The sequence below is a fragment of the Hemicordylus capensis genome, chromosome 2 (genome assembly GCF_027244095.1).
Source record: "Hemicordylus capensis ecotype Gifberg chromosome 2, rHemCap1.1.pri, whole genome shotgun sequence".
NCBI classification, from domain to species: Eukaryota; Metazoa; Chordata; class Lepidosauria; order Squamata; family Cordylidae; genus Hemicordylus; species Hemicordylus capensis.
This window is the reverse complement of record NC_069658.1, coordinates 401,402,144-401,429,673: the sequence shown is the minus strand read 5'-3', so window position 1 is coordinate 401,429,673 and position 27,530 is coordinate 401,402,144. Positions and strand designations below refer to the sequence as shown.

The following is a 27,530-nucleotide window of genomic DNA, read 5'->3' as shown; positions in this document are numbered from 1 at the left end:
CTGTAAAAGCTGGGCATGAATGAGCATTGTGAAGTAGTTACAAAAAAGGCTAATGGAATTCTTGGCTGCATTAACAGAACCATAATTTCACAGGAAATAATAGTTCCACTTTATTCTAGATGTATCGGATCGCTTCTGGAATATTAAGCACATCATCACCCAAAAAGTATACAGAGTGGAAGATGGGTGTAGGTGAGCCTTAAGTTCAAAAGAAGAAACAAATCAACTGCTGTTCCACCGTTCACTGAATAAACAGGTTTCTCATTAATCTGTCATAGCTTTAGGATATACTCATTAATCTGTCATAGGTTTAGGATATACCCCAGTCCCCAAATAAATAGTAGCATTTCCAGATCTGTCCTGGGTAGGTCTGTGGCCTACGGACTTAATGTGTCTCAGGCCTGTCACCAAAGCAATCAGTGAGGTACTTGTTCCACCCACACCACCTTCTTTTGCTCATCCGCAACGGCTAGACGGACGCAGCTGGTAAGAGAATCGAGGTCACTCCAGCTGTCGGGGGTGATGGTGCCATACAGACAGGGCACTGTTTCTAGCTGGGCCTCCTCTTTCCGGGCACTGTCCAAAAGCTGCTCCTCCGTTGCTCCAAGGCGCTGTAAGGTTTTCCTAAAACGAAAGCCATTGATGTGTGCGAGTCAGTGAGTTGGAAGCTGACCCTCTCTCTCATATAGCCCAATTTCTTTCATGTAATATAGGCCAGAAAAGGACGGAGGGCCTGGTGGTTATTGGAGCAAAAGCACCAAATTTGCACTGTAAAGCAGCTAAAGAATGGCGGTTAGAGTCGGCAGAGCAGCGGAGATCCGAGGATTGGGTTAGTGGGCAGGAAAGCTATGTGAAATCCCATTCCCTATTCTTTTTGGCAGTTGGTACAGCTGTCATTAGATTCCCTTTCAGTGAGGAGTGTGGTCATATAGTGTGGCTATAGCTTACTCCTCAGATATCTCACTCAACATGTGAATGGCTACCTACACAACTTGTATACTGGCTCTTTAGATCCAGTATATCATGAGAAGGGGCTCCCTAGCATGATACGAGGGTTGGACAGAAGGAGGCTTTGCCCTTTGACATCTGCTGTGTGTCAAGCACCTACTTGAATTTCTTGCCGTTCTTCTCACTGATAGTGACCAGGATAATGATAGGATAGATGTCCATAGCCAGCAGTTCTGACACATTCTCCAGGCCCAGGTCCAGCCAGGCATGAACATCCTAGGAGGTGGTCAGGGAGAGAGATTGAAAAGGTATGCACACTTTCCAGCACTGCCCTACAGTGAGTCAGCGATATTTGCATGTAAGTGCTGTGCAAGTGGGTAGAAGACCTAGTGCCTCAGTGTCGTAAATCTGTTGGCTCGGCTGACCCGACAGGATTTACAATCCCTTCAGCTCTACTTCTGTGAGTTAAATAGAAAGTATGGAGATAAGAGTAGCAGCTTAGCTGCACAAACAAAAGCAAAAAATGACTCACAAAGAAAAAAATAACAAACAAAAATAAAGTCCCTTGAACTAAACTAGGTACCCCCCTCTACGATAACTGAGTAATAACTGAAAATAATGGAACAAGGAATGAACAGAACAAGGACAGGCTGAAACACGAAAGGTTCAATAATTCCTAAGTACAGACACTGTCTGCGATAGGCAACGTTGCTGACAGTAATCTGTTCCAGGAACAGCATCTGCTTAATATAGGGCTCAAGATAACTGGCAGCCAATCAGGCTTTCCTGACTCAGCATTTCTATTTCCTCTCCTGTGAGATCTTGTGCCTGCGTGTCTCCCACTGAGCCTTTCTCTTGAGACGTCTTCTTAACACAGGAGAAATTCCAGCTTCCTCCTGATCAGTCTCCTCAGCCCTCATCTCTGCCACCTGTTCAGATTCCTCTGTCTGCTGCTGTTCCACCTCAGCTTCAGAGTCTGTTCTCACATCCAAATCCTGCTGCTGTGCTTCTGAGCCTGTACTCCCAACCAGGTCCTCGCACTCCTCCTCTGACTCAGATGTCTGAGCCATGACACCCGGATAGTTTGGGATGTATTCCTGTGTCACAGCCTTTCCCCACATCCTAATTACCTTATTCATTAGCATCTCCAGAGCTTGACAGGGAATACCACAGCTGCCATTTATCTCCCTTTTTTCAGGGAATGCAACTCTGTTCTGGATTTCACTCTGGGGCTCTGCAGACACAGGAAATAAATCAGTTAAATGACCCAGTTTCAAAAGATCTAGGAGTGACTCCAAATTACATTTTACAGCTGTGGCAATAGAGGAGAAAATGGGCAAATGTACCAAGGCTGTCAATATGGTGGATAGTGTGCTTTGAGATCAGACACTCATGCTGATAGAAACTGGAGATTACAAAAGGAACCCACCCCCAATTCCAACTGGATACCTTGAATGGCCTCTTCCTTAAGTAAAGACCAGTGGATTCCAGGTCCCAAATGGTTGCTCATTTGCCTACTGCTTATCTAATTTCCACAGAAGGCAGCCAACTATATTCACCTCCCTATACAACCAAGCCTGGCTAAGACATACCTGCCGGACATTTCTCAAAGCTCTTGTTTGGGCATAGTTTGTCAGCCAGGATTCTTCCCAACAGTGCAGGCACCAAGAGGACCGGACGGGATCGGCCAGGCCTGCAGGGTCTGACCAGAGTGTAGGGCATCAGAGTGACACAGCTTCTGGTGTGGAGGCTGATCTTGGGGCACACTGGAAGGTAGGAAGGGCAAAGCTGTCATGGAGGAAAGGGCTGGAAGGTACAAGAATCTCACTTGCTGTTTAACCTTTTGACCTATAGCTGTAGGGAGATGTAGTAGACAGCACCCCTCAAATTATCTCATATCAGATGTTACAAGTGGAAAAATCTGCTTCATGATTCTTCAGTATCCCTCTTGGGTGCAAATATCCCAGTGCCCAGTAATCACTCACACCCAAAATGCTGGGTCTGGCAACTGGTTGCTATAGAGGTCAGGATGCAGATTCCCTACCCTACGCCTGCCACCCTGGTCAGCTCCTAGAAAATTTTAGCTTCTAAGTTTGTTAAAAATATTAGTACCTGTGCTATTCAAAATGGAGGTGCCTAGAGCCTCAGTCAGTAGAATGGAAGTTTACAGCCAATGGTGCACAAAAGGTTACAGGATAATTTTGCTTATATACCTCAGAGTACATCCACACATTAATTCTGCATCTGAGCAAATTTAATGTGAGAATAGTTAAGCATGAGAGGAAGACAGGAGTCAACAACCTCTCTGTTTTGAGGTAACAGCAGCTCACCTGATATGGAGTTCACTTCTCTCAAGTGTTGAATAGAATATGGAATGAGACAATATAGATAAGTAGACAGCAGAAGTGATAAGGATGTGACTGGGGCAAGACTCTAGAAAGGATATAGGGATTAAGGTGCTGGAAGTTTGTCTACTACAACTATATCTTCAGTCATGGATCTCAAATGGCTTACATGGGGTTCCCAGCTGGAAGGAGTAGGAAGGGAGTGATGTAGCTAAAAAGGTAAACTTAGGGGTGAACTGGAGGTCAGTGATGTTATATTGGGGAGTTGAATTCTAGAGAGAACTTAAGGCAGAAGACATCCTCCAACCAGGATCTAAACCAATCTAATTCTACTTCCTTACAAGGGGTTGCAGAGATGCAATAAGCACTAGGGAAGAGAAGGAAATGATCCAAGAGAAGAAGAATGAAGTCAGCACCAGGCAGAAGGCATGTCTCAAGTTCTGTGACACAGATTCATGCACACCCTATTAAGGAAAAGTGAACGAGAGACATTGTTCCACATACTATGCAACACAGTATGCACATTGGGAGGATGCAAGTATGCAGTAGCACTACTGCACTCATAAAAATAGTGCAAATAAAACTGCACTCAATAAAATAGTGCAAACTGCATTAGCCCAACAGTAATCCCACTGGAAATAATGAGATTACTCTTGTGTAAATGCAGTTTGCAGGGTTTTTGTAGTTGCACAAGAGCACAGTTGCTCAACTGCGTGCTTGCATCCTCCCAATGTACACATTGCATTGAGTAGTATATGGGCCACTGTTCTGGAAAAGTTTCATCCCAAGGCCATTTTATTCTAAAACCATCACTTAAGGACAGGGGTAATTTTCTCCCTAGTATTATAAATAGTCCCTACTAGCTGGAACTCACCATCTGGCTTGCTAGAATCTGACAGACTGCAGTCCATAGATGACCACAGTGGATTGATCTTGTTGTTGTCTGTGCTCACAATACGCACCAACTTGGATTGTGTGCCAGAATTCTACAAGACAAAAAGGGAAATGTTGCATTAGACTCTTGAACGTGGAGATCTGGCCCAGGACTATGGTATCAGAGAAAACCCAACATTCTATGCACTATGTGAGTTAAACCAGGGATCTCATGTGGCCATATTGCCATTTCAAGCAACTATCACACCGATTCCCTGCCACATTGTGGATATTATTGGCTGGAGGAACCATGTGATGAAAATGATTTCCTCCTTGGCTCTGTCTTGCTTTTCTGGTCATCCTCCAGCTTTGAATATAAGTGGGCATAAGTTCACCCTTACAGAAGTTCATGCTTTAATACTGCCAACAGCAGGTCATAGTCAAAATGGATGCCTGTAAGTTTAGCTTCTTTGGCCACAAAGGATCACCACATAGCAGGGCAGGTAAGGAGAAGCAGCAAGGTGTCTTGTGGCAAGTCAAGACAAACTAGATCGAAAACTGTTGACAGAGATTACACAAGACAACTCCAGAGCTGCCCATGGGTTGACTTATAGTTGTGCCCGACCATATACCACAGTCATAAGCCCTATTCAGCCTGAACTCATGGTGAGGAGGAGTAATGCCAGGCTTCCCAATCATGGTGAGAAATTTTCTCCACAATCAGCACTGGCCTCTGCAGACAAGTGCTGAAGGCAAGGACATCAGGGGCTATGCCCAGCAAGCACAGTGGCACAGGGGGCATGACCCCCACTCACCCTCTCCTTGCACTGAATGCAGGGATGTCTGCAGTGGGCAGTTGTGAATCCTTGCTAGAGTGATGCCAAAAGATCTTCCCCATTACCTTGCGAGAAACTGTGTTTTGCTGGGCCAGCTCCTGGATCAAGACAATGAGTTGCTGCTGTGCCCTAGAGCAAGAAAAGGAAGATGGAGACATGAGGCTCTCTTCCTTGGCCATTATGTGGGTTAACTGTCTCCGATGGGAACTGTTGCAGTTACGACACTCTCGAGGCCTGTGCAAGTGCTGATACTCACTGACAGTAGCTGGGGATGGTGCCAGCATCCGTGTCCTTCATGGTGTAGGGGTTCACCTGGCAGGCACTCCACTGGGTCTGGCCCTGATGAACTGTGTCAGTGACATGCAAAATGTCATGGCACCTGACCGGAAGCTCCCCAGTGGCCTGCCTCTCTAGGCACAGGTTGGACCGAACATAGAAAGAGTCGCCAGATGTCACCAGCTTGGAGTTCAGGTCACTCAGCAGCTTCTTGTAACCTAGTGGAAGAGAGAAATGCTGTGTCTAAGAAGCTGTACATAGCATGGGGGAGAGGAAGGCTGGCATGCAAAATAGATATTGCTTCCGGGATTGGGGCCCTCTCCCGTGTTTAGCAAGACATCCAGGGCTGGTCCAAGACATTGTGATATCCGAGACAAAAATACAAATGGCACCCTTCCGATTCACACTAAATTAATGTGGTACATTTCACCAAACAGTTCTCATCCTCAGTGAAGAGCTCTTGCAAGGCTTCCATTGGTTGAAGTAGGGTTTCTGCGAGAGATTGTAAGTTAGGTCCGTTTTCCACCCCACAGATCTGTGGCCTCACCTCGCTTCGTGGCAGGACCTTCTCTGGAGATGCCATGGATCCCTAGCATATTTGTGACTTGGGGGTGTGCAAAAGGATTAGAGTTCAAAATGATTCAAGCTCCAAATGGCTGTTTTGAGTGTTTCAAACTCAAAACAAAACACCTTCAAAATAAAGGGCCTGTTTCAAGGTCAAAACGAAATGACCCCATTTTAAGTGCAAATCATTTTGAGTGTTTTGAGCGCCATTTTGGGGGGCTGTTTTCCTCTTCCAGATTCATTTTCTGGCACTGGCTTCTGATCGTCTTGCAATCTCCTTGCTTATTGGTTGGCTTGTTCTCATATAAATCAAGTGTTGTCATGGGCAACTGTGCCCCCACTGGCTGGGAGGAGGGAGGGGGGAACACTTCTGGAGAAAATTTCAAAATGTATTCAAAGGGACTGAGAGGCAGAGAGAGGGAGAGAGAGAGCCCTTATACAAGAGGAGGATACATCAGGAGGGAGGGAGGTCTGATTTTGTGGCTTTCACTTCTCAGCACTGGGTATAATATGCTGTGCCATTGCTGCTATAACTATCCAATTTTGCTGGATCTCAGACTGAAAAAGGAAGAACTTGGGTGCCTTTCTTGAGTTGTGGTTAGGCTTGTTTGTGAGATAGTGTTGTGGCGAGAAATGGATAGTGTGTGTGTGTGTGTGTGTGTGTGTGTGTGTGTGTGTGTGTGTGTGTGTGAGAGAGAGAGAGAGAGAGAGAGAGAGAGAGAGAGAGAGAGAGAGATTTCTTGGTGATTGCTGTAAAGAGCTCCATGTCTGGCCTTGAGTGCTTCACTCACTGCTGTGGTCTGCTCTGCAATATGCATTGCAAGATGTACTCAGACAAAATGTGGCTGAAGTTGCTCTAGTTGAGCTTACGGCTATGCTTGCTGCTAAGTAAGGGTGCTGCTATGGCAGCTGCTGTAATGCCAGGAATGTACGTAAGGAATCATAATTGTGTGTGAGAGAGCAACTTGTGCCAATGATGTTACTGCAGCATAGGCAATGTGGGTAGCAGTGGATTCTAGGTCAGTGATTCTTTTTTGACAATTTTTGAACTGTGTTTGAAATGTGTGTTCTGTGTCAAGAGGGACAGATTCCCTTTTACTGTGGGCTTGTAGTGTTTTTCAAGGAACATTTGCAAAATGTGTGCACGGCCATAGGGAACACTTGTACCCATTGGTAGCTCCTAGGGACACCAAAATGGGTTGTGTGGTGTGGCATGATGGGTGCTACCTACCACCCAACCCACAAAAGGAATGGGCAAGCAGGCAATTTCTAACAAATTTTTAATCTTTCCTCACAGGAACCTATGGGGGTTCAGGGGAAAGGTTATAAATCACCCGCTTGCCCATTACTTTTGAGGGTTAGATGGTAGGTAGCACCCATCATGCCATACCACCCAACCCACTTTGGTTTCCCTAGGAACTACCCATGGGGAACAATGGGGTGTTTTGATTTTCCAATTGTTACCTAATGGCCGAAACTCTCAAAACAAACTTGAATGTTTTGATGAAATGTTTCGAGTATTTGCATTTTGTTTCAAGCTCGAAATGAAATAAAAATCTGTTTTGTGCACGCCCCTACTTGTGAGACTCATAGTGACTCTTGGCCTTTCCAACCAAGCAGGTACCCTTACCTTCCATGTTGGGCCGCACAGAGAGGCAGCAAAAGCCATTCACCCTTGCCAGGACCCAAAGAGCCTCTTCAAGCGTTGCATCCTCCAGGATAGCTTTAAAACCTGGCTCCATAACTCCGTAATCCACCTTTAGAGATTTAAAGAGATTAAAAGAAAAGTGTGTGTGTGTCAGGGGGGTGCGGTGCTCACTTGGTGTCCAGAGCAACCAGTGGAAGAGACAGAGACACGAACCTTTGGAGGCAACCCATTGTTTCCAAATCAAGGCTCAGGTCAGAATGACACAAATGTAAAAAGGCACTTTTTACGAAGCACATTAGGCACTTTTTACCTAATGCACTAGTCGTTTGGCAGAGGAAGAGGACACTGAAGCCTTAGTAAGAGCAGGAGGTGAACAATAAGTCTTATACTAAGGTTGTACTCAAGATCACCAAATGTATGGGCCACTGCTCCAGAACCATTTCCCCCAATCAACTTTCTAGCAAATTATTAGGCCTGTGCCAGTGGAAATACTTGTGGAAATGTATCACTCTGAAGGTAGCCCAACAGGTTTACCAGGGAGTTATTGGCTTCATGCCATGCATGGCATGAAGAAGAGAGTTGGTCTTGTGGTAGCAAGCATGACTTGTCCCTTTAGCTAAGCAAGGTCTGCCCTGGTTGCATTTGAATGGAAGACTTGACATGTGAGTACTGCAAGATATTTCCCTTAGGGGACGGAGCTGCTCTGGGAAGAGCAGAAGTTCCCAAGTTCCCTCCCTGGCTTCTCCAAGATAGGGCTGAGAGAGATTCCTGCCTGCAACCTCGGAGAAGGCGCTACCAGTCTGTGAAGACAATACTGAGCTAGATAGACCAATGGTCTGACTCAGTATATGGCAGCTTCCTATGTTCCTATGTTCATGCCATGGGATATCTGAAGAGACTTGGGGAGTGCCCATACACACATTCATACTGTGGAGACAGGGCTTCGCTTGCACTAACTTCATGGGAAGGGGCTGTAGATCCGTGGTAGAGCACATGCTTGCATGCAGACAGTCCAAAGTTCAACCCTCCCCCCCGCCCTGGGTCTCTAGTGGCAGAGCTGGGAATGACCATTTCCTGGACTATATAGGTCAAGGGTCCAATTCCAGCAAGTGTTATATCCATGGGGGGGAAAGCATTGTCTGGGGAAAGGTCCTTTACAAAGGCACAGCAGCCGCTCTCCAGGGTCTCAGGCAGCAATGGTCATTCCCAGCCCTGCTCCTGGTCACCAGCCCTGCTTTAATAGGACTTCTGGGAGCTTTCCAGATTACAACAGGGTCACTATGGATCTGCTACGTGTGCTTCCGTACTTCCTGTGTTGTGAAACCAGTCCCTGCGCCAACAACAAGGTGCCGTTCACATTTCCGATACGTTACTTCGGATTTTTATCTTTGCGATTTAGTGCTACAACGTTGCAAGTCCACTGCAGAAAAATAGCTGTATTTTCCCTTTGTAGGAGTTTGAGATTCTGGGGGTCGTTTTCAACACAATCCTGCCAAGCCGAAACATGGTGCTGCTGTTCTAGGGCGTCATCTGGAAAGGGTTAGGGTGAAAAAGCTCTAGCTCTCACCAGCACTATCTGTTGGCCTGGTGACAAAGACATCTCATCAGCCGCAGAGCCAGGTGTGACCTGATGAATGAAGATGCCCGTCTGGTTGCCCCCAATGATGTTGATCTGTTCCAGCAAAGCATTGGCTTGGAAGGCAATGGTAGTGATGCGGCTTGGGAAGCGCTGAGCAAGCCGCCGGCGCATTGGTACACTGGGGAGAGAAGAAGCCGTGGGAACCGAGTCAGGGTCAGGCTTCTGCTTCCAGCAGAATTTTCTATATGTGCACCTCCTCATTCCATCGCCACTGCTCCCACCCAGGCCTCATTGAGCTACTATCACCTATCCATGAGGGAGGACGATTGAAGACCTAACACTACTTGGATCTAGGCAGGGTATCCTTGATTTGAAGCTTTAGTACCCCAATGTGCATTATGGAGAAAACAAGCATTCTTGGCTGGATATTAAAATAGGCCAGTCCAGCAGCCTAAGGCATGCTGCCTTAAGCTGTGTGTTAAAAAGAAAAGCATCGGTGGAAGGATAGTTCATGGGTTCCAGTGTTTGGAAGGTCAGGGCTGCGTTCCAGTCTCTGTCACCAAATGCTGTGGGAATCTCAGTCACGTTCCTTATATAAAGCAAGCAGTCCTGCCCATACAGGCTGCACAGCTGGTACAGACATCAAGGTCTGGTGAAGTGGCCAGGCACTGGCAGAGGAGCAGCAATACCAGCTACTACACAAGAGCTGTGCCCGGGTGTGTGTGTGTGTGTGTGTGTCAGAGTGCAGCAAATTATCAGGAATACTGGGCCTTAAACCTTGCTTCAGAGAGACTTGCATTTGAGCATCCTCGGAGGCAAGGTTTGGCCTAGCAAGGGGCTCTAATTCAGCAGCATTACAACTTTTCATGGAACCACCTTTGGAACCAGCGGGCAGCTGACCCCTGATGACCCCCCACTTAAATATAATTACTTCCAGGGAAGTCTACACTCCTTTGCCAAAACATTACCTAGCTTGCTATTCAAGTGTACCTTCCTCCTAAAACTCTCCACCTATCTCCCACCTCTGCTGCTCCTTCCCTTCTTAGGTCCACCTCACTTGCTGTCCTGGCCATGCCAGCATCCTGCTCCTTATTCTTCTCTGCCATTTGTACTCAGACAGATTCCCTGGTCCTCAGGCTCAGCTTTCCACTGACACCACTTGGTGTCTTTTGCTCTAGATCAGGCCACAAGACGTAAGACCCGGGGGCTGGAGCTGGCCCGTGCAGACATTTTTGCTGGCCCGCATGTAGGAATATTCTTCAGCAAGAGCAGTAGCCATATTTTAGGTCTCCCTAATCAGTGTGTCCTGCTAACAAGCAGCAGCAGCTCAGTGCAGCTGGCCGATTGAGACCAGATGTCCCCTGTTCCTGGGTCAGAGCCCACTGACACCACCCCTCTTTCCCCCTAACCCTCTGCCCCTCACTTTCATTAATAGTTTTATAATTAATGTAATAATGAATGGGCTGAAAATTGACCTTGGCCCCCGCACACCAAGTCCTTGTTGGTTCTGTCCCACTGGGCTGTACTTCTGAGTTGTGCACCCCTGCTCTAGATGGACCCCAGTTTATTTGTGACTTTTGACTTACCCATCCCTTGCCTTTGTGTTCTGTCCTGCCATACACATCCCAACTAAAACCTTGCTGAGGGAAGCCACACCAAGCTCCTGCCACTAACTATTCAATTGACTCTTCAGCCCTCAGGCTAGCATTGCCTGGGGCAATCATGTACTTGGTATTTACCTCTCGGAGATGCAAGGGTTCATGTGGCCAAACAGGGAGGTGCTATCTGTAACCAGGAAACATATGAGTCAGTAAGTCTGTGTACAATTTCTGCATCTTCTCCTCACTTCCAGTGCAGATCTGATTATCAAATCTTGGTAATGTACTTTTAAGAACAAATTTTTAATTGTGGTTAATAGCATTGGTTGGTGGCTTTTCTCAAACCAAGAGCCCACTTGGATTTTTAGCCCTTTGGCGAGCTTCCATGAGGCCACGTGAGGTGGATGTCTCAGGTGGCAGATAACTGAGGTGTCAGCAGATCAGCAAGATCCCCCAACCCCATTGCTGCCATTGGAGCAGCCTGATTCTTACAAGAGCATCTCTGCTCACGATCCTAGCAAAGCTTGAAAGAGCATGAGGAGAGAAGAGGAGGCTGCTGGCAACCTTCCCTCCTCCCTGCCCCCCCTTAAAGCCTGCAAGGGTTGATTTTGAAAGGGGGCTGACCTCCACCCATGGAGCAAGGCAGCATTTGGTGCCACACCTCAGGCACCACAGTCTGTCCCTGCACTTTGGACAGAACTGCAATTTTGGAAGGAAAGAACCTATTTTCTTTGCTCAGAGACACCAAACTTGGGAAGAGAGTTGCTTCTACTATTATGAATATTCTATATTCATTCCTTTGGTGGGGGGAGATCTTACCATCTTTCCCCACCATCTCATATTCAAAAGAAGGGTCCTCCACTTTTTCTTCTGAGCCAAATGCAAAATCCTCTTCCAGAAACTCATGGGAACTGCTATATGAAATAGAAATGAGAGAAAAATAACAGAGTGTGAACTGAAGAGGTAAATTCAGCCAAGACAAGCCTTAACATGCAGCAAAGTAAAGCAATCATTTCAAAGATCCAGAGTATGATGCCCAATGCACATTACAGATAAATGGATTCCTGTATCCATAGACACCAGCACCAGTCACTGGAGGTACTGTGCTGGGGGTGGACAGGGCCAGCTACTCTCCCCCTGCTAAATAAAGAGAATTGCCACATTAAAAAGGTGACTCTTTGCCCAGTTAGCAGGGTTCTTATTATAAGGTTGAAATTCTTATTGTAGCCATCTTACACTGGAAAGAATTTTTTCCCCTTTGTGAACTCTGTGTTTTTTATTGTTTAGATTGTATTATTATTCAAACCGTGAAACTCTTAAAATATATTTTAAATGTGAAAAAGTACTGTATGAATTAATAGCAATTACTAAAACTCTTCCCTCTTTATAAGTGGAATAAAGGCTATAATAGATCCACATGTGTCCAGTGGAGCTAAAATTCCACATGACAAAAAGACTATTCTCACAACCTAAACAGTGGGTGGGGGGAAGTCAGGGATGGACCTAGCGCCCCACCACCCAGACAATTGCCAAGCTCCTCTTCAGCATGCTGGTGCGCGACCACACGATCTGCGCTTCATGGAGCAGCATTGATCTCTGGAGGCTGGGACAAGTTTTCCCGACCTCCAGGAATGCCTCAATGCACCGTGTGATGAGTGCAATGTATTGGTGGATTCTCCTGGAGTCAAGTGCTCTAGGTGCCCAACTCTGTGTATGCTTGGGATGCGCGTGCAATCCGAAATGCACACGACCCCAGCGCTGGGGTTAAGGGTGCGCTCAACCCCATTGCCAGGCTTAAGGGAGCACTTGTGCCCTTAACCCTGGCTAAAGGGCCATGGTTTAAAGTTGGGCTTGATCCCAGCACTGCACACAGGCAGCCAAGCCCAGGCTGGGCTGCCCTAGCCTGGTTTTGAGTGCTCGTGTGCATAGCCTTAAATACTATTATGCTGCACAGAACTCTGGTGGTATAGGCAGAATCACAGGAATAATTTTCTAGCCTCATGGCTGTTAAGAAAATATACAGAAAGCATCTGATCAAGGCTTGTGGGGGGGGGGGAATCTAGATGAGGTTTTAGAGGGCTTCCAATGCTAAGAGAATCAGCTACCCTCCACATTAGTCTTAATTGCTCCCAGCCCTTTATCCAAGTTGTGGAAAAAATCTGGGTTCTTAAAGCATCTGATTTGCTTAAACTATCCTATACTGTGTCTTCCAGTATGATCATTTCCGGGGCGATTTACAAGCAATATTTAAAAACTAGCTGGGCCGGGCGCAGAGCATCTGTGTCTCTAGTTCTCCCCATATGGCTGTTTCTTCCCAGCCCCCATCCATTGCAGCTTTCTCTCACCGACCTGTCTCCCCCCCCTTCACCATTTCCTTCCTCTTCCTCGCCCACCCCTGCTGCAGTTTCCTCCCAGTCCCTGCCAGCCTCCACTGCTGTTGCCTCCTCGCTCTCCCGCCATCCGGCACTGTCGTTTGCCCGCCCGCCTGCCACCACCGTGAACTCCCAGCCCATCAGCTGCCTACCCATCCCTGTCACTATCGTCCCCATCGCTATCCGGCAGCTCTCTGAACTCTTGCGAGAGCTGCCACACATGGGATTAGCGACGGGTACGTCTAAGAGAAATAAATATATAGAAGATAAACAATGGCAAAACAGTCAGCCTATATCAATTTGCCTGCTGCTTTGCAAAATTTGTGTAGCAACCATTTGAATTTTACTTTTAGGCAGAGACGCACATACTGCATAAACCTGGGTCTAGATAGACAAGCAGTACTCCACAATATGCAGTCTGGGAAAGCCCTCCTTACTCACCTCCTGGGAAAAGAGCAATCTTGCATGGCTCTCCTCTGTAGGGAATGCTTACAAGGAGGGACCGGGCTGCATGACCGAACGCTCCCAGCTAGCTCTTGACTTGACCTGTTGCTTAAATCGGACCAGAGCTGCAACACAGGAGGAGTCAGTCAGGCCGTTACACCACCACCACATGGTTCTTCTTTTTTAGGGCGATAAATACCCTTATTCCCAAGGTTTAAAAAGCAGAACTCTGCAGGACAAACCCTTGGGCTCTCACTGGCACCAAAAAGGTGCCATGTGGAGAGTGTCTTGCCCACAGAGAAAGGGCGAAGGGTTGGAGAAGGGAGGGCTATACACCTCAGACATGTTCAAGAAGCTGTCCTGGCTGTCGTGCTGGGGGCAGATGGCGTGCATGCGCACTAGACGCTGCTTCCTCTTTGGACAAGGTTCTCTGGGCTCTGAGCTGGTAGGCCCATTCCCCTGGACCTGCTAAGGAAAACACAGAGAGTCCTTTCAGAACCCGACATCAAAAGGAGTGCAAGGCTTGGGGTGCAGGAGAGGAAAAATGGAGGGAGCAGTTCCACAGCTGTGCAGGCAATAAAGGTAACCACTTTTACAAACATGCGCTATTTACAAACATGCGCTGAGAAACATGAATATGACACAAGAAAACTGTTGGTATGCCATGACAAATATATTCATTAAAAGCTCCTGTGAACAAAAGTATCCAGCTCAGGGGTGTAGCAAGGTTGTAGGGGGCCCAGAGACAAGATTTTAAAATGCCCCCCCTTACTAAAGCTCAGCTCATGAAGTAAAGAAATCTTAAATGAGGCTGAATAGTGGTAACAACAAGCATATCTATCTATCTGTCTATCTATCTCCTATGTGCCACAATAGAACATCATCCTAAAAAGGTTTTGTAAATTGTGGACGATGCAAGTCATTTAACAGTACTAGAGAAAGACATGCTGCTCTGGTAGCTCCAGGTCTTCACACTCACATCAATTTCGGAGGATGAATACAACTGAAGGAAGGCTGGGCGGGTGCAGGGCTGGGGGAATCAGTCATGTGACTTGCCTCTGGGGGCCCCCCCATGGTAGTGGGCCCTCAGACAACTGTCTCTCCTTGCCATATTATAGTTACGCCCCTAATCCAGCTACATGGAGGCTGCCTACTACTTCTCTGCAAGAATCATTGCTACGACTGTGCCTTCTTCCAGCCAGCCTTTGTGAAGAGTAAGTAGTTCTGCCCTGTCCCTGCAGTGGGTGTGACTTAAGCATAGTACCGTCCCCAAAACCAAGATGCAGCAGAATTGCCTGCCATTAGAAGAGACTGCCTGCTGCAAGTCTACATAAGTCACTGGGCTGGGCTGGGCTTCCTTCCACCTAGAACACTGACACATGGAAAAATGCAGGGTAGACTCATGTGAGAGGGTCAGTCTCACTCCAAATAATTCAGCATCAGGTTTCCCACAAATATGTGGTGTTCTTCAGGTTGTGCTGCCTTTTAGTCTGGGGAAGCTACTCTGCCACATATGTCAGCCCTCAACTCTGCATGGTGCTTAATTAGGTGTGGGCAAACATGGTCCTCCAACTGTTGTTGAACTATAACTCCGAACACCCCCAGCCACAATACATTCTGGCTGGGGATGATGGGACTTGTAGCGCAACAGCTGAGAGCCAGGTTTGCTAGATCATTCATAGTTGACCCAAATCTGGGTCAGAGTTTCATATGCAGCAGAATGATTCTTACTCTTACACACTCTAAAAGTAAACTTTTTCAGGTTCAAGAATCAACTGTATCTCCCATTTTAATCAGAAACCAAGAGTGGCAGCATTATGAAGCAATATCAGACCCTGCCCTGTGCAAACAAGTAGGGAAGAAATAGAAAGAATGTGGGTACAGGGAGCCATGTTCTGTTCTGGATCTTAAAAGGTAATGTGTGCTATTGAGTTGGTGTCAATTCCAGGCGACCGCAGAGCCCTGTGGTTGTCTTTGGTAGAAGACAGGAGGGGTTTACCATTGCCCTAGATCTTATAAGGCAATATTTCAAGCATAGGGCCTGAGACTAGGATTAGACGCACCATTCTGTTTCAAATCCTAAGGGAGATCAGTCTTGGTTTCCCCTGCCATGCATATGATCCTTTCTCAAGGATCTTACCATCAATGCTGAGCCACTCAGGCCTGCCTGCTTCCTGAGCTCACAGAGATCATCAGTGAGTTCAAAGACTTTGCGACGGAGTGAATCCTTCTCCAGCAGAATCTGGAAAATTTCCTGTTGAGCAGTATCCCTTGCACTATAAGCCTGGTGGGAGAAAGGACAGAAACACACCATAGACAAGGGCTTGGGGAGAAGACAGACAGGAAGCAAACCCTCAACAGCAAACACCAGCAGGGAACAGTACAAAATGCAGAAAGAAATCAAAACATCATGAAATATTCAGGAAATCTGAAGAAAGTCATGGTTGGCTCCTAGGCTATGCCGCTTTAGTATCATCACAAATGGGGGGTGGGTAGGACTCAGTGGGGCTCAAGCACTGCCATCAGTAGGGATTTGCATGAAACCGGTTCGGAGGCCCTTTATGTGCCACCAAACTGGTTCGAATGGCAACTGGTTCCGCTGGCGGGGGGGTTGCAGCTTTAAGGGTGAGGGAGAATGCACTCCCCACCCCACACTGTTTCTCTCCCGCCGGCGCTCGGTTCCTTAAACATCCCCCAGGGCAGCAGCGTACCTCCCTGCTGCCCCCTTCACTATGTTTACCGGAAGTAGCAGATGCAGATGCGCCTGCGTGAATGCGCACATCACATGTGCATGCCCAACAATAAAAATTGTTTCACCTTCTTGGAAATTATCTCGTTTGAGTAATACTGCATGAAATCATCTGATGTTCCGAACATGCATACTTTTGAGTCACAGAGTTACATGAGAAATTTCATTTAGAAAACAAGTCTTGTTACAACTGCTGCTATATTATTAACCATTGAATCTTCATTGTCCACTATAATCTCACAATTAGCAACTGACTGACTGATTACATTTCTATACCACCCACCCAAAAGGCTCTGGGCAGTGCAGAAGTACAAAACAAAACTCGCGACTCAATCATTTAAAAACAATCAATACAAAACCAAATAAATAATTTAAAACCATTAAACAATTAAAAACATTTAAAAACAATTTTAAAACCCTGAAAGGCCAGACCAAACAAATAGGTTTTACTGGAGCAGAGTCCTAATGCTTGACATTACGTATCAACTGTTACCTGATACAGAATTTCTGTTACAAACATCTGCAACTGCAGTATTCTAGGGTCCTACTCCCTACTCAGCCACCTAATGATGCAGTGGGGAAAGGACTTTACTTAGCAAGCCAGAGGTTGCCGGTTTGAATCCCTGCTGGTATGGGAAACACCTATATCGGGCAGCAGCGATATAGGAAGCTGCTGAAAGGCATCATCTCATACTGCGTGGGAGGAGGCAATGGTCATCCCCTCCTGTATTCTACCAAAAGACAACCACAGGGCTCTGTGGTCGCCAGGATTCAACACAGTCCGGACTGCACACTTCACCTTTGACTCCCTGCTCCTAATTGGGCAGGCTGTCTCCTTTGCTTTGGCAACCTCTCTGTGCTGAGAAGCTGTCCCCCTGCACCCACCCCCGCTTTGGTCACACCTCTAAGTACCTGATCTCTCTCCTTCTGCAGGTCAGCCAGTTGTGCCTGAAGGGCACTGATCTTCTCCTTGTAGATCTCGCAGTCCACTTTCATCTTCTGGCATTGAATCAGCGTGTGCTCCTTCTCTTCCCAGCACTGAGTGGGGGGGAATACAGGGCAGGAAGACAGTAGCATCTTGTTATAAATACTGAAGGAGATCCAGACTAAATTACTCAGTATTACTACTCAGGAGTTACTCCAAATAACTACTAAATTCAACAGGACTTCTTCTACTAAATTTAGTCAGGATGCCTGTCACTAAGTCTTGCAAGTTGCAGCACCTTAAATGCTAATTCATTTATTGTAGCACAAACCTCTGTGCTAAGAAAAGCACTGTGACAGTTCACATGGCTACACCAAACGCCTCCTAGACATGCTGTTAATTAACCCTATAATAAACCACTGCCTTAATTCTTCAAGCCTGAAAAGATAGAACCAAACTTCTTAATACGATCTAATTCAGCAGTCTTATTTCACAAGTTTTTCCTTAATACACAAAGCTATGTCAATCACCCTTAACACCACACCTGTAAATGTAGGCCAGCTTTCAAAACCAAACCAAACCAAATTCCAGACTGGCACCCGAGAAACTGAGAGTTAGTGGCTTACTTAAGGTCACCAGCAATTATATGGCTGAGATGCGGTTTGGAACTTTTAGTTCGTGAACCAAGGCCACAAATGTTGTCCATGGGTACCATCTCAGGGGATGAATGCGCATTGTGGTTTTTAGCCACGTCTGCCCTGCTAGAGATGGCCAAGAGGTGATGACAGCATAGTTGCACTTGCCACTTTCTGTGTGCCCCTCCTTCAAACCACCCCTGAAATGAATAGGGTGAAATTACAGTCCTTTCCCCCCCACAGAGGAAACATTAGGGTCAGGTTTAGAATCACAGTTAGGGTGAATAAAATGAATAAGTGCTTGTGCTCTTCCCCCCGCCCCCACCACCACCATGGAGTAATGGTTGGAGATCATTCCCTGTTGAAATAAGAGGCTCCCCATCTCTGGCAACTTTTAAAAAGGCATTGAAGACACATTTATTCACACAGGCTTTGAATCAGATTTATGGTTTTAATATTTGTCATACTGGGTTTTTAATGCTTTTAATGTTTTATATGGTATTAATTGTTAGTTCATTTAATGTTTTAAATGATTTTAATTCCAAACCGCCCAGAGATGCAAGTTTTGGGTGGTATGGAAATATTTTAAATAAATAAATAAATTCTTGCCCATTTTCATTCCCATTCCTTTGATGACAACAACATTTTATAGTAGCTGGTGTGTTTTTAAAACTTTTAACACCACCACGGCAAACTTGGCCACTGCAAGCCTGATGGTCAGGACAATAAAAGCATGATGACATGCTGAAAGCACTGAAATGCTATATCACCTCTTCTTCATCTCTAGAGGTGTAGACCTTTTCAAAAATCACAATGAACAGTATTCGTCATCCCAGTTGGCTGACATACTACTTTGGTTCATAGCTCAGGCTGTGCTCCAATTGCTCCTTGATAATGAGCATTAACCCTGCTCATTAACCATATGAGATTAAATGACGTAACAAGACCGAACTCTCTCCTTGCAGTGTTGCTAAGTTATCAAAATGCTGCTCTCACTTCCTTATACCTGCAAGGGTATAATGCAAGGGGATTTACTGAAACTAATAACACTAAATTTGTTGTTAACTGGGTCAGGGTGTGGCACAGGTGACTACAAGTTTAGAAGACACATACAGGAAACAGAACAATGTGGTCCTGTTCCTCTTATGTATTGCAGTTCTGGACACAGGGCAGAAGACAGGGAGGGGAGTGGGACCTGATATAATTACACTAGCTGAACTTCCTGAGGTCACTTATGGGCTGGAACAAGATTAACCCCTCCTGGTGCTTTCCAGATTCAACTTTACAGCAGGGTCACTACGGACCTCCTAAATGTGCTTCCGTACTTCCTGGGATGTGACACTGCAGTCCCTGCGCTGACAGCAAGATGTCATTTACATTTCCGATGCCTTATTTCGGATTTTATCTTTGCATTATAGTGCTACAATGTTACAAGTCCGTTGCAGAAAAATAGCTGTATTTTCCTGTTGTAGAAGTTTGAGATTCTGGGGGTTGTTTTCAATATGACCCTGCCAAGCCAAAGCATTTTACCCCGTTGCAGCATGTCATCTGGAAAGCACGCTGCAACCACCCCATGGTTAGCCCAGCACAGTCTCTCACCTGCTTGCGCTGATTCTCTGCAAACACTGCCTGCTCTCTCAACGAGTGGATACGGTTCAGCAGCTCCTGCTTGCCCTCCAGAGCCTCGTCAAGGTTCTGCTCTAGAATGTCCTTCCGCACCTGGACAAATCAAGAGCTCATGAGAGCGGCTTCTCCACTCCCATCCCTGCCCAGAGAGGGATTCACAGAGATGAAACCCACATGTGGAGCTTAGCTCTATGAAGATCTGACTCTCAAGTCCCCATAGTCAAACTACCAAAAGACAAAAAAGAGATACATTATGCAATTGCCATAGACTTATGCAACAACATTCTCTATTTGGAGTGTGAACTACCTTCAGTCCTCTTCCACATGTTTGCAAAAGAAAAAAAATAATAATTACATGTTTCTAGTTGAAGTCTGCAAGATGCAGGATTTGTGCAAACATACTGAGGCCATATTTATGCTGCAGACCTATTGGTTCTTATAACACTTGGTCATGGCTTTTCCTAAAGCATCCTGGGAACTGTAGTTTTGATGAGGCTGCAGGGAATTCCCTTTTAGGGATCCCTAGCCCCCTGCACAGAATTCCCTGAGAAAAGGAAATGACTGTGAAATTAGTTTAGGTCTGAAACGTTAAGTACACTTTTCAAGAATATATTCCTAGATATAGTTGGCAGTTCTTTTTTTACCACACTGAAGGTCTCCAGCTCCACCAGTGACTTGAGACGCTCATTCTCTTCCCTCAGCATCAGTAACTCATCTGGCTGTGGCTGTATGTCCCCAGTTGACCTTGGAGATCTCTCACAGTATGATGACACTTGAGCTCCTTGCAGTTCCTGCTTCATCAGGTAGAGCTGCCATTGGAACACAGAAAAGAGGAAGTCGCCAGTATTAGGAGTAGAGACCCAGCAGAACATTTCACCAAGTTGTGGTCCTCACTCGGGAAGAAGACCCTTGGAGGCCTTGGGTTCTGTTTTCTAAGCATGCAGCAAGTCTATAAGTGTTAACTTGTGTTCTTCTATACTCCAAACCTCTGAATATTCTCAAAGAGCACCAGTTCAAATACAGCATAGATAAGGTCAATCATAGCACAGGAGAAAGAAAGAACAAATGAGCAATCTTAAAGAAATCAATAATATAGGCCATAATATATGCCATAATATAGGCCATGATAGTCCAGTAAGTAGCTCCAATAATAATACTTGAACCCCTGCTAACTGAGCATAGACCCACTAACTGAGCACGGTGGTGATTCTCCCATATGTAACCCAAAGAGAGCAGTTGTCTCTTTCCAACCCCAGCACAGCATCCCTCCAGTGGCTGTTGCTGGTGTCTACCTTGTGTTTCTTTTAAGACACCGAACACTTTTGGGACAGGAAAGCATCTTTGTTATTTTTATTTGTTAAGTGAAAACCACTTTGAGAACATCTGTTGAAAAGCAGTATATAGAAGGTGGTGGTGGTGGTGGTGGTAGTAATAGTACATGCTCTACAGGAAGTGTGCAAGAAACCTGGCATTTCAGTTCACCCTCTGATAAACAAACCCTGCCATCTTCCAGCAGACTATTGTTAAGGGAATTCATAAACATTAAATTGTATTATATGATAAACTGCATAATCTTCATGGATTTGCTTGTTACCTTATTTCCAGCTAAGCAAGTGACCTACTAAAAGTGCACATTTACTCCTACAATCCTATGCACATTTACTGGCAAGTAAGTTCCACTATGTCTGGTTTAGGACTAAGAGTTGCATCAGGAACTTTCAAAGATTAGATTATCTCCCTCCAGTTTTCTGTTCTGTGAATGGACTGTATTTCCTATGAATCTGTCAAAACTGCTGTTTCCATTGGAGACAGGATACCGAGCTAGACAGTCCATGCGGGATAACAATTCCTATACTTTCTAACATTCAGGTACAGAAAGCTACAGATTACTTGCCAAAACATTATAGAGTTGTAGTAAAACAGCTCAGCCCACATGAATCACTAAGTTCAGAGTAGTGGCAAAAGACGGGGGATTTCAGCAAAACATGTAATCAACACATTCATAGTCATAGATGGCAGCCCGTCACTGCTAAGACGATGTCTCAAACTCAGGTGAGTACCACACCCTACCACACCTCTTCCTGCAGGCTCTGGCAGCGGGTGATAGCGAGGTCCTTCTCCTCCAGGGCACTGCTGTAGCGCAAGGAGAGGCCATAAAGTTCATCTTTAAGCTTGAGTGACTCATGGAAGTGGGCACTGAGCTCCCTCTTCATACGGTTACATTCGGCCTCAATGCCCCTCAGGCTTTCAGCTTGGGCCTCCAGGCAAGCAGCGTTCTCCTTCAGTCTGCGGCAATGGTGGAGCAGGGACACTTTTTGTCGCTTCTCCTGACTCAGCTCCTCTTGAAGGCTGCTCACTGCCTTGGCCAAACATTCAGTCAGCTGGGAGCTCTCAATCAGGTCTAAAGGAAGAAATGAGAAATTTATTTGTCCTACATAAGAACATAGGAACCTGCCATATACTGAGTCAGGCCATTGGTCTATCTAGCTCAGTATTGTCTTCACAGACTGGCAGTGGCTTCTCCAAGGTTGCAAGCAGGAATCTCTCTCAGCCCTATCTTGGAGAAGCCAGGGAGGGAACTTGAAACCTTCGGCTCTTCCCAGAGTGGCTTCATCCCCTGAGGGGAATATCTTGCACTCAGGGGCGTAGCTATAACTGAACGAAAGGGTTCAAAGAACACGGGCCCCCAGTTCCTGAGGGCCCTCCAGCTCCATCCCTCCCTGTTTTCTTCATTATCTCCCTCACTCTGGGGGGCTGCCAGAGAGAGGGATGAACACGGGCCCCCTCTCCCCTAGTTACGCCCCTGCTTGCAGTGCTCACACACCAAGTCTCCCATTCAGATTCAACCAGGGCAGACCCTGCTTAGCTATGGGGACAAGTCCTGCTTACTACCACAAGACCAGCTCTCCTCTCCTACTAGAATCCTTGGACTAGTCCTAGTCCAAGGCACAGAGGCAGCCCTTCTATGAGGGTAGAGGTAGTAGGCCATCGCCCCAGGCATGGGTGTGAGGAAGTGTGCAAGGGCTGCATGCACTGTTGCTCTCGCACACCCACAGATGGGGAGGCAACAAATTGGCCTTCACCTCAGGCAGCATAATGTCTTTGACTGCCCCTTCATCGACAGTTACTGATTATACTTTCACTACCAGGAGTGGAGGGTCTATGTGTAGAAGATATACCGTTTTGATTTTTTGCCTCAGGAGCCAACATCTACAAGGGTCAGCTTTGTATTTATCAGGCATCTGAGGGTTCATCACACAGCTGAGACTCTGGGACTGAAGATTTTCTCAACAACCCACTGTCTCCCTAGGGATAGGTTATAAAGGAAAGGGTGGGGTGAGGGACAGAGAACAAAAGAGCTCACCACTGAAATTGTTGTGGTCTATGGAAGGCTCCAAGCCAGTGATAAGCACATAAATATCAGGGTTGTGGAGTTTTAGGCTTTCCAGAAAGGCAAGGGCTCCATTTTTCCCACGAGATTTCAAGAGATCTAGCATGTGACCTGCAAGTGAATTAGCAAAGCAGCTGCATGACATGGAGGTGATGGTGACTAGTGAACCCTATGCAGAGGGTTCTAGCCTGCCTAGATAAAGAAACATGCTGGATGTACCCTGTCTCCCTTTTCAGCTACTCATTTGTTTGACTAATTACCCTGTGTAACACTGTGCTGGGCAAAAACCTCACTATATTATCAAACTACCCAATTTGTAACCATGAGAGCAGCCAGCAAGGTCCTGGTCTTGCAAAAGAGGAAGTTTCAAAAGTCAAAGGCCTAGGGCTGCCTTGGCAGACCCAGTCACAACCTCTTCTACAACACTGGTCTTTGTAGGAATAATTGCCTGGGCAGATGTGGCCCCTTTGTGAAACTTCAGTGCCCAGTTACCAAGATTCACTAAGAGATTCTAGATAATTAGTTTTCCCACACTTCTTTGACTGACACCACCTACAGAACACCTCTTTCCATCTAATGTCCAGCTTTTTATTTGGCCATGAGAGACATAGTAGCAGTGCAAAACTTTCATTTCAATGGCTAGCCTTCCCTACAGAGATAACACTATCAAATTGCCATCAAGGGCAGCTGCAACTCTTCCATCCTTCTAACAGGTAGAGATCACTCTTGTCTCAAATTCAGCAGTGCAGAATATGCCCCATCCTGGAGGCTAATCTATCTGTAAGTGATAATCACTGTAACTTTGGCAATGCAGAAAAATTCCCATAGGGCTGTGCTATCTTCCTTCCCCATTTCTTCCAGAAGTAGAGGAGCAATGAAGAAATAGCCATCCGCCCCAGAGCTTGGAGTAGTTGTGCCTTATTGTGTTTTGCCAACATTGCCATACCCAGGCTGCTCACCTACTCTCATGGCACTGTTTTTGAACTGTGGACTATGCAACACCTCTTCCTCATCCAGTTGGCCAAGCACCTTGGCCTGGCGTAAGTAGGGAGTCAGCCGGCTTGGGCAGACACCACGCACAATTCTGTAGCGGTGGCCCTCCACCATCTCCCACAAATGATCTTCATCCATGTCACGGAGCTCTTTATCTCCCAGGTTGGCATCATCTCCTCCTGACTTTGCCATAATGGGAACCTGTAGAGACAAAAGAGTAGACTCGGGCTGGCCCACAGGGCAACAAGGCATATTCCCAGTGAGTCCCACCCGCGGGGCGCCCCTGCGCCCTGACTCCCACCCTTAATTACTCATTCTGCTCAAATCCTGGCACCCTCCCAACTTTATTTATTTATTTATTTATTTATTAGATTTATATACTGCCCTTCCAAAATGACTCAGGGCGGTTCACAGCTTGATAAAAACAATTAAAACAAATTAGCAATTAAAATCAAACTATTAAAACACAATAAAACAGCTAAAAGCCCTGAAAATCAGGGCAACAATTTAAAACAGTTAATCATTTAAAAACCCTGGAAGGCCAGGCCAAATAGGTAGGTTTGAAGGGCTCTCCTGACGGCAATGATCTCAAATTACGAATTTCTCCTGGGAGTGCATTCCACAGCCCAGGAGCAGCTACAGAGAAGGCCCGCCTCTGCGTCACCACCAGACGAACCAGTGGTAACTGGAGACGGACCTCCTCGGATGATCTTAAGGTGCAGTAGGGATCATGTAAAAGAAGGCGCTCTCTTAGATAACACATACATTCCACCGCCCTCTCAGTGCCCCCAGTCTGGCCCTGCAAAAGAGGCTGGTAGTTTGCTGGAGGACAGAGAAAAGCAAATCAAAATGTATTTTCTCAAGCTTCACAGCTCCATAAGGTACAGATCCTGTTCCCAAAAGCAGACATAGAGCATGGCAAATTCCAGACTAGAGTGGCATTTGCCTAGAACTGCAAGACTAAAAGGATACTTGGAGAATACCTCTTCCAGCCTGCTATGCTGAAGCAGGATCCTCTGTGCATTAACCAGATCAACACTACATGTTAATCCTTGTTGCTAGCCGAATAACCCAGAAAACATGGGTTAAATCTACTATTCTATACAAATACAGCAAAAGTACCAAATCTGGTATTGTGTGCAGAATTTAGCACTCTGAAAATGTGCAAATATGATTTAATATTGCCTGATTTATATAGGGCACAGAATTTGAATTACCTGAGCATTAAATTCTTAAAATTTTAATGAATAATCTTCATTGAAATAATTATTCATTGAAGAATAATCTTCAATAAATAGTCTTCACTGAAAAATCCTAATTACAGTATGTCACAAGCAGTATGCATGAGGTACCTGTAAGGTTCAAGAAATAATTTATTCGAAGTAGCCATGTGGGCTAAGGGAGCCTAAGAGGTTAATTTATACATGATGTTAAAGCTGCAGGCTGGTTGTTCCTTCCTTGGGTTAACAAAGAATTTCTAGTTAAACCAGAATGGATGGTTGATGTTTCATCAATGGCAACTTTGGATAGGCTGGATGTCTCTCTATGTGTTTGAATGAGATACACACCAGAAGATGACACTCTTCCAGCTGATGAGAGGGGAAGAGAAGAAGAGAGAGATACATACACACAGAGTTTCCAGATGTTCTCTAGGGGATTTGCTGCCTCGTAGAGGGTGGCTGTTTGCCTCCATTTATGCTCTGCTTCTTTATTTGTAAATAATGCTTAAGGACACCTTAAGTTCTCAGTGCTCTTTCATCCAAAGGAAATGAAAGCCAAAATGCTGCCCTAGACTTGTTGCCCTTCAAGGAAGAGGGGAGTGTGTAACAATATTCTTCATTCTAAAATTTTGTTCTGTATCTTAGCCATTCATTTACATTTGCAATGTAAGCGTCTGACAGGTTCTGGAATAAGAGTTGACTACTGATGTGCTGCCCCTGAACAACTTACCTCTAGCTCTGAAGTTATCTCCATGTACGCCTGCCTTGTTGAACATTGCATTGCATCCTGCATGACGGCCAAGGCTAGAACAGTTATAAAAGAGATTGGAGTGAGCCAAATACTCAGGGATCCTGTCAGTGCTGTGTTCTTCACAGTGGTTAGCACACTACCAGTTAAACGCTAATAATGGAAGGACAGCCCTTTTACTGGCAAGATAACCATTCCTCCTCCAGAGGCTACGATCAAGGTAATAAATTCCTAATAGAGGAGACAGAGATGAGAACATGATCCTATCCATCAAAAGAAGAGCGTTCATTCTTCATTATCTTCCTCCTTCTCCTCCTCCATGCATCAGCCGATCAAGTTTGGCTTCCTACCTGCAAGGAAGTGGCAGAGAGTGGAATTCAAGCAGGAAGCTTGATGCGCTGGCTAAGCAAGGAAAGTACAGCTGGATGAGGAATCCTGCCAGTAAGCACTTACCTTGGGTGTCCAGATATGTGTAGCCAGCTGAGGCAAACAAACATATTGGGCCAAGAGGCTGCAGGAAATCTGTGCTGCCTGACAGAGACAACATCTAGAAATTGTATACTCTATCTGCCTTCCTTCACAAAATAAAATAAGCAAAAAACCACAACTCCTCCCCACAGTTTGAAGAACAATAACCAGCACCAGCCTAATACTTAACTATTGAATAGACAGCTACGGACTTTTGGATCCTGTACCCTCTGTTTGATGGTAGCGTACGAGCCATGAGAGGAAGGTGCCATAAGACCAGCATCCAGTGAGTCTAAACTCTGCCTTTAATTCCTGGAAATGGTAGAGTAACGTGATCTGAGGGGGAGCCTGGACTATAAAGCTATTTCTCCCCTTAACGGAGGGCAATGGTGGGTGCACTGGGGGAGGGAAATAGTCTGAGGGGAGAGTGGGACACTCAATTCCCTGCTCCATTCATTACTCATCCATTCATACTATACGTGCAATGTCACCGCCCAAAGACGTGGGTTTGGGGAGGTAAAAAGGTGAAGGTAAAGTGTGCCGTCAAGTTGCTGTCGACTCCTGGCTCCCACAGAGCCCTGTGGTGGTCTTTGGTAGAATACAGGAGGGGTTTACCATTGCCTCCTCCCAGGCAGTAGGAGAGGATGCCTTTCAGCATCTTCCTATATCGCTGCTGCATGTTAATTAAATGAATGAATGAACAAACTAATTAACCAACATGTACATGGTACTTGACAGCTCAAGGAAACAAACCAGTTCTCACATATGTAGCTTCCTTATACTGTGTCAGACCATCATCACACCTTATATTGTGTCCGATATCTCACCTACTCTGACTAGCAGCAACTCGCCAAGGGTTTCCTTGCCCTCCCTGGAGATGCCGCAGAGATTGAACCAGGGGCCTTCTCCATGCAAAGCAGGTGTTCTGCCACTGAGCTATAGCTCTTCCCCAAATATTCATTGTTGTTGTTTTAATGACAAGGCTAGAAATTTAACACTAATTCATGTTACTAGTTCTAATGGCCCAAATTGGGAATGCTCAAGCAAGTAGCAAAGGAAATGTGCATCCTTTCGAAGTTCTTCAACCCACTGAGCAATTCCAACCTCTAACCTACCCTCACCCCACCCCCATCTCCTGAGCTTCTTTGCCCTGGGCATGCTGATATCGAGTTACTGAGCCCTAGCCATGCTCTCACCAAAGTGGTAGCAATCCCCGCCTCTCTCCCCCCGCCTTTCTTCAGGCGGGCCAGTCCACTTCCCTGGACAGGAGACCCCACTAATATTACCTGTTC

General features: G+C 46.0%; 1 protein-coding gene across 1 annotated transcript; it reads right to left on the bottom strand.

Annotated features, from left to right (window-relative positions):
* Positions 1 to 137: 137 nt before the first annotated feature.
* On the bottom strand, positions 138 to 23,994 carry CARD14 (caspase recruitment domain family member 14). Its single transcript, XM_053300021.1, has 20 exons — positions 23,769 to 23,994; positions 22,783 to 22,920; positions 21,494 to 21,819; positions 20,063 to 20,227; positions 19,392 to 19,511; positions 17,145 to 17,270; positions 15,624 to 15,767; positions 13,820 to 13,951; positions 13,481 to 13,608; positions 11,487 to 11,581; positions 10,809 to 10,854; positions 9,058 to 9,247; positions 7,473 to 7,599; positions 5,259 to 5,496; positions 5,068 to 5,131; positions 4,168 to 4,279; positions 2,541 to 2,714; positions 2,079 to 2,182; positions 1,109 to 1,224; positions 138 to 624 (listed from the first exon to the last, which is right to left on the bottom strand). Exons 1-20 carry the CDS (start codon positions 23,992 to 23,994, stop codon positions 417 to 419), a joined length of 2,979 nt encoding a protein of 992 aa, XP_053155996.1. The 3' UTR covers positions 138 to 416.
* Between the last annotated feature and the right edge of the window lie 3,536 nt (positions 23,995 to 27,530).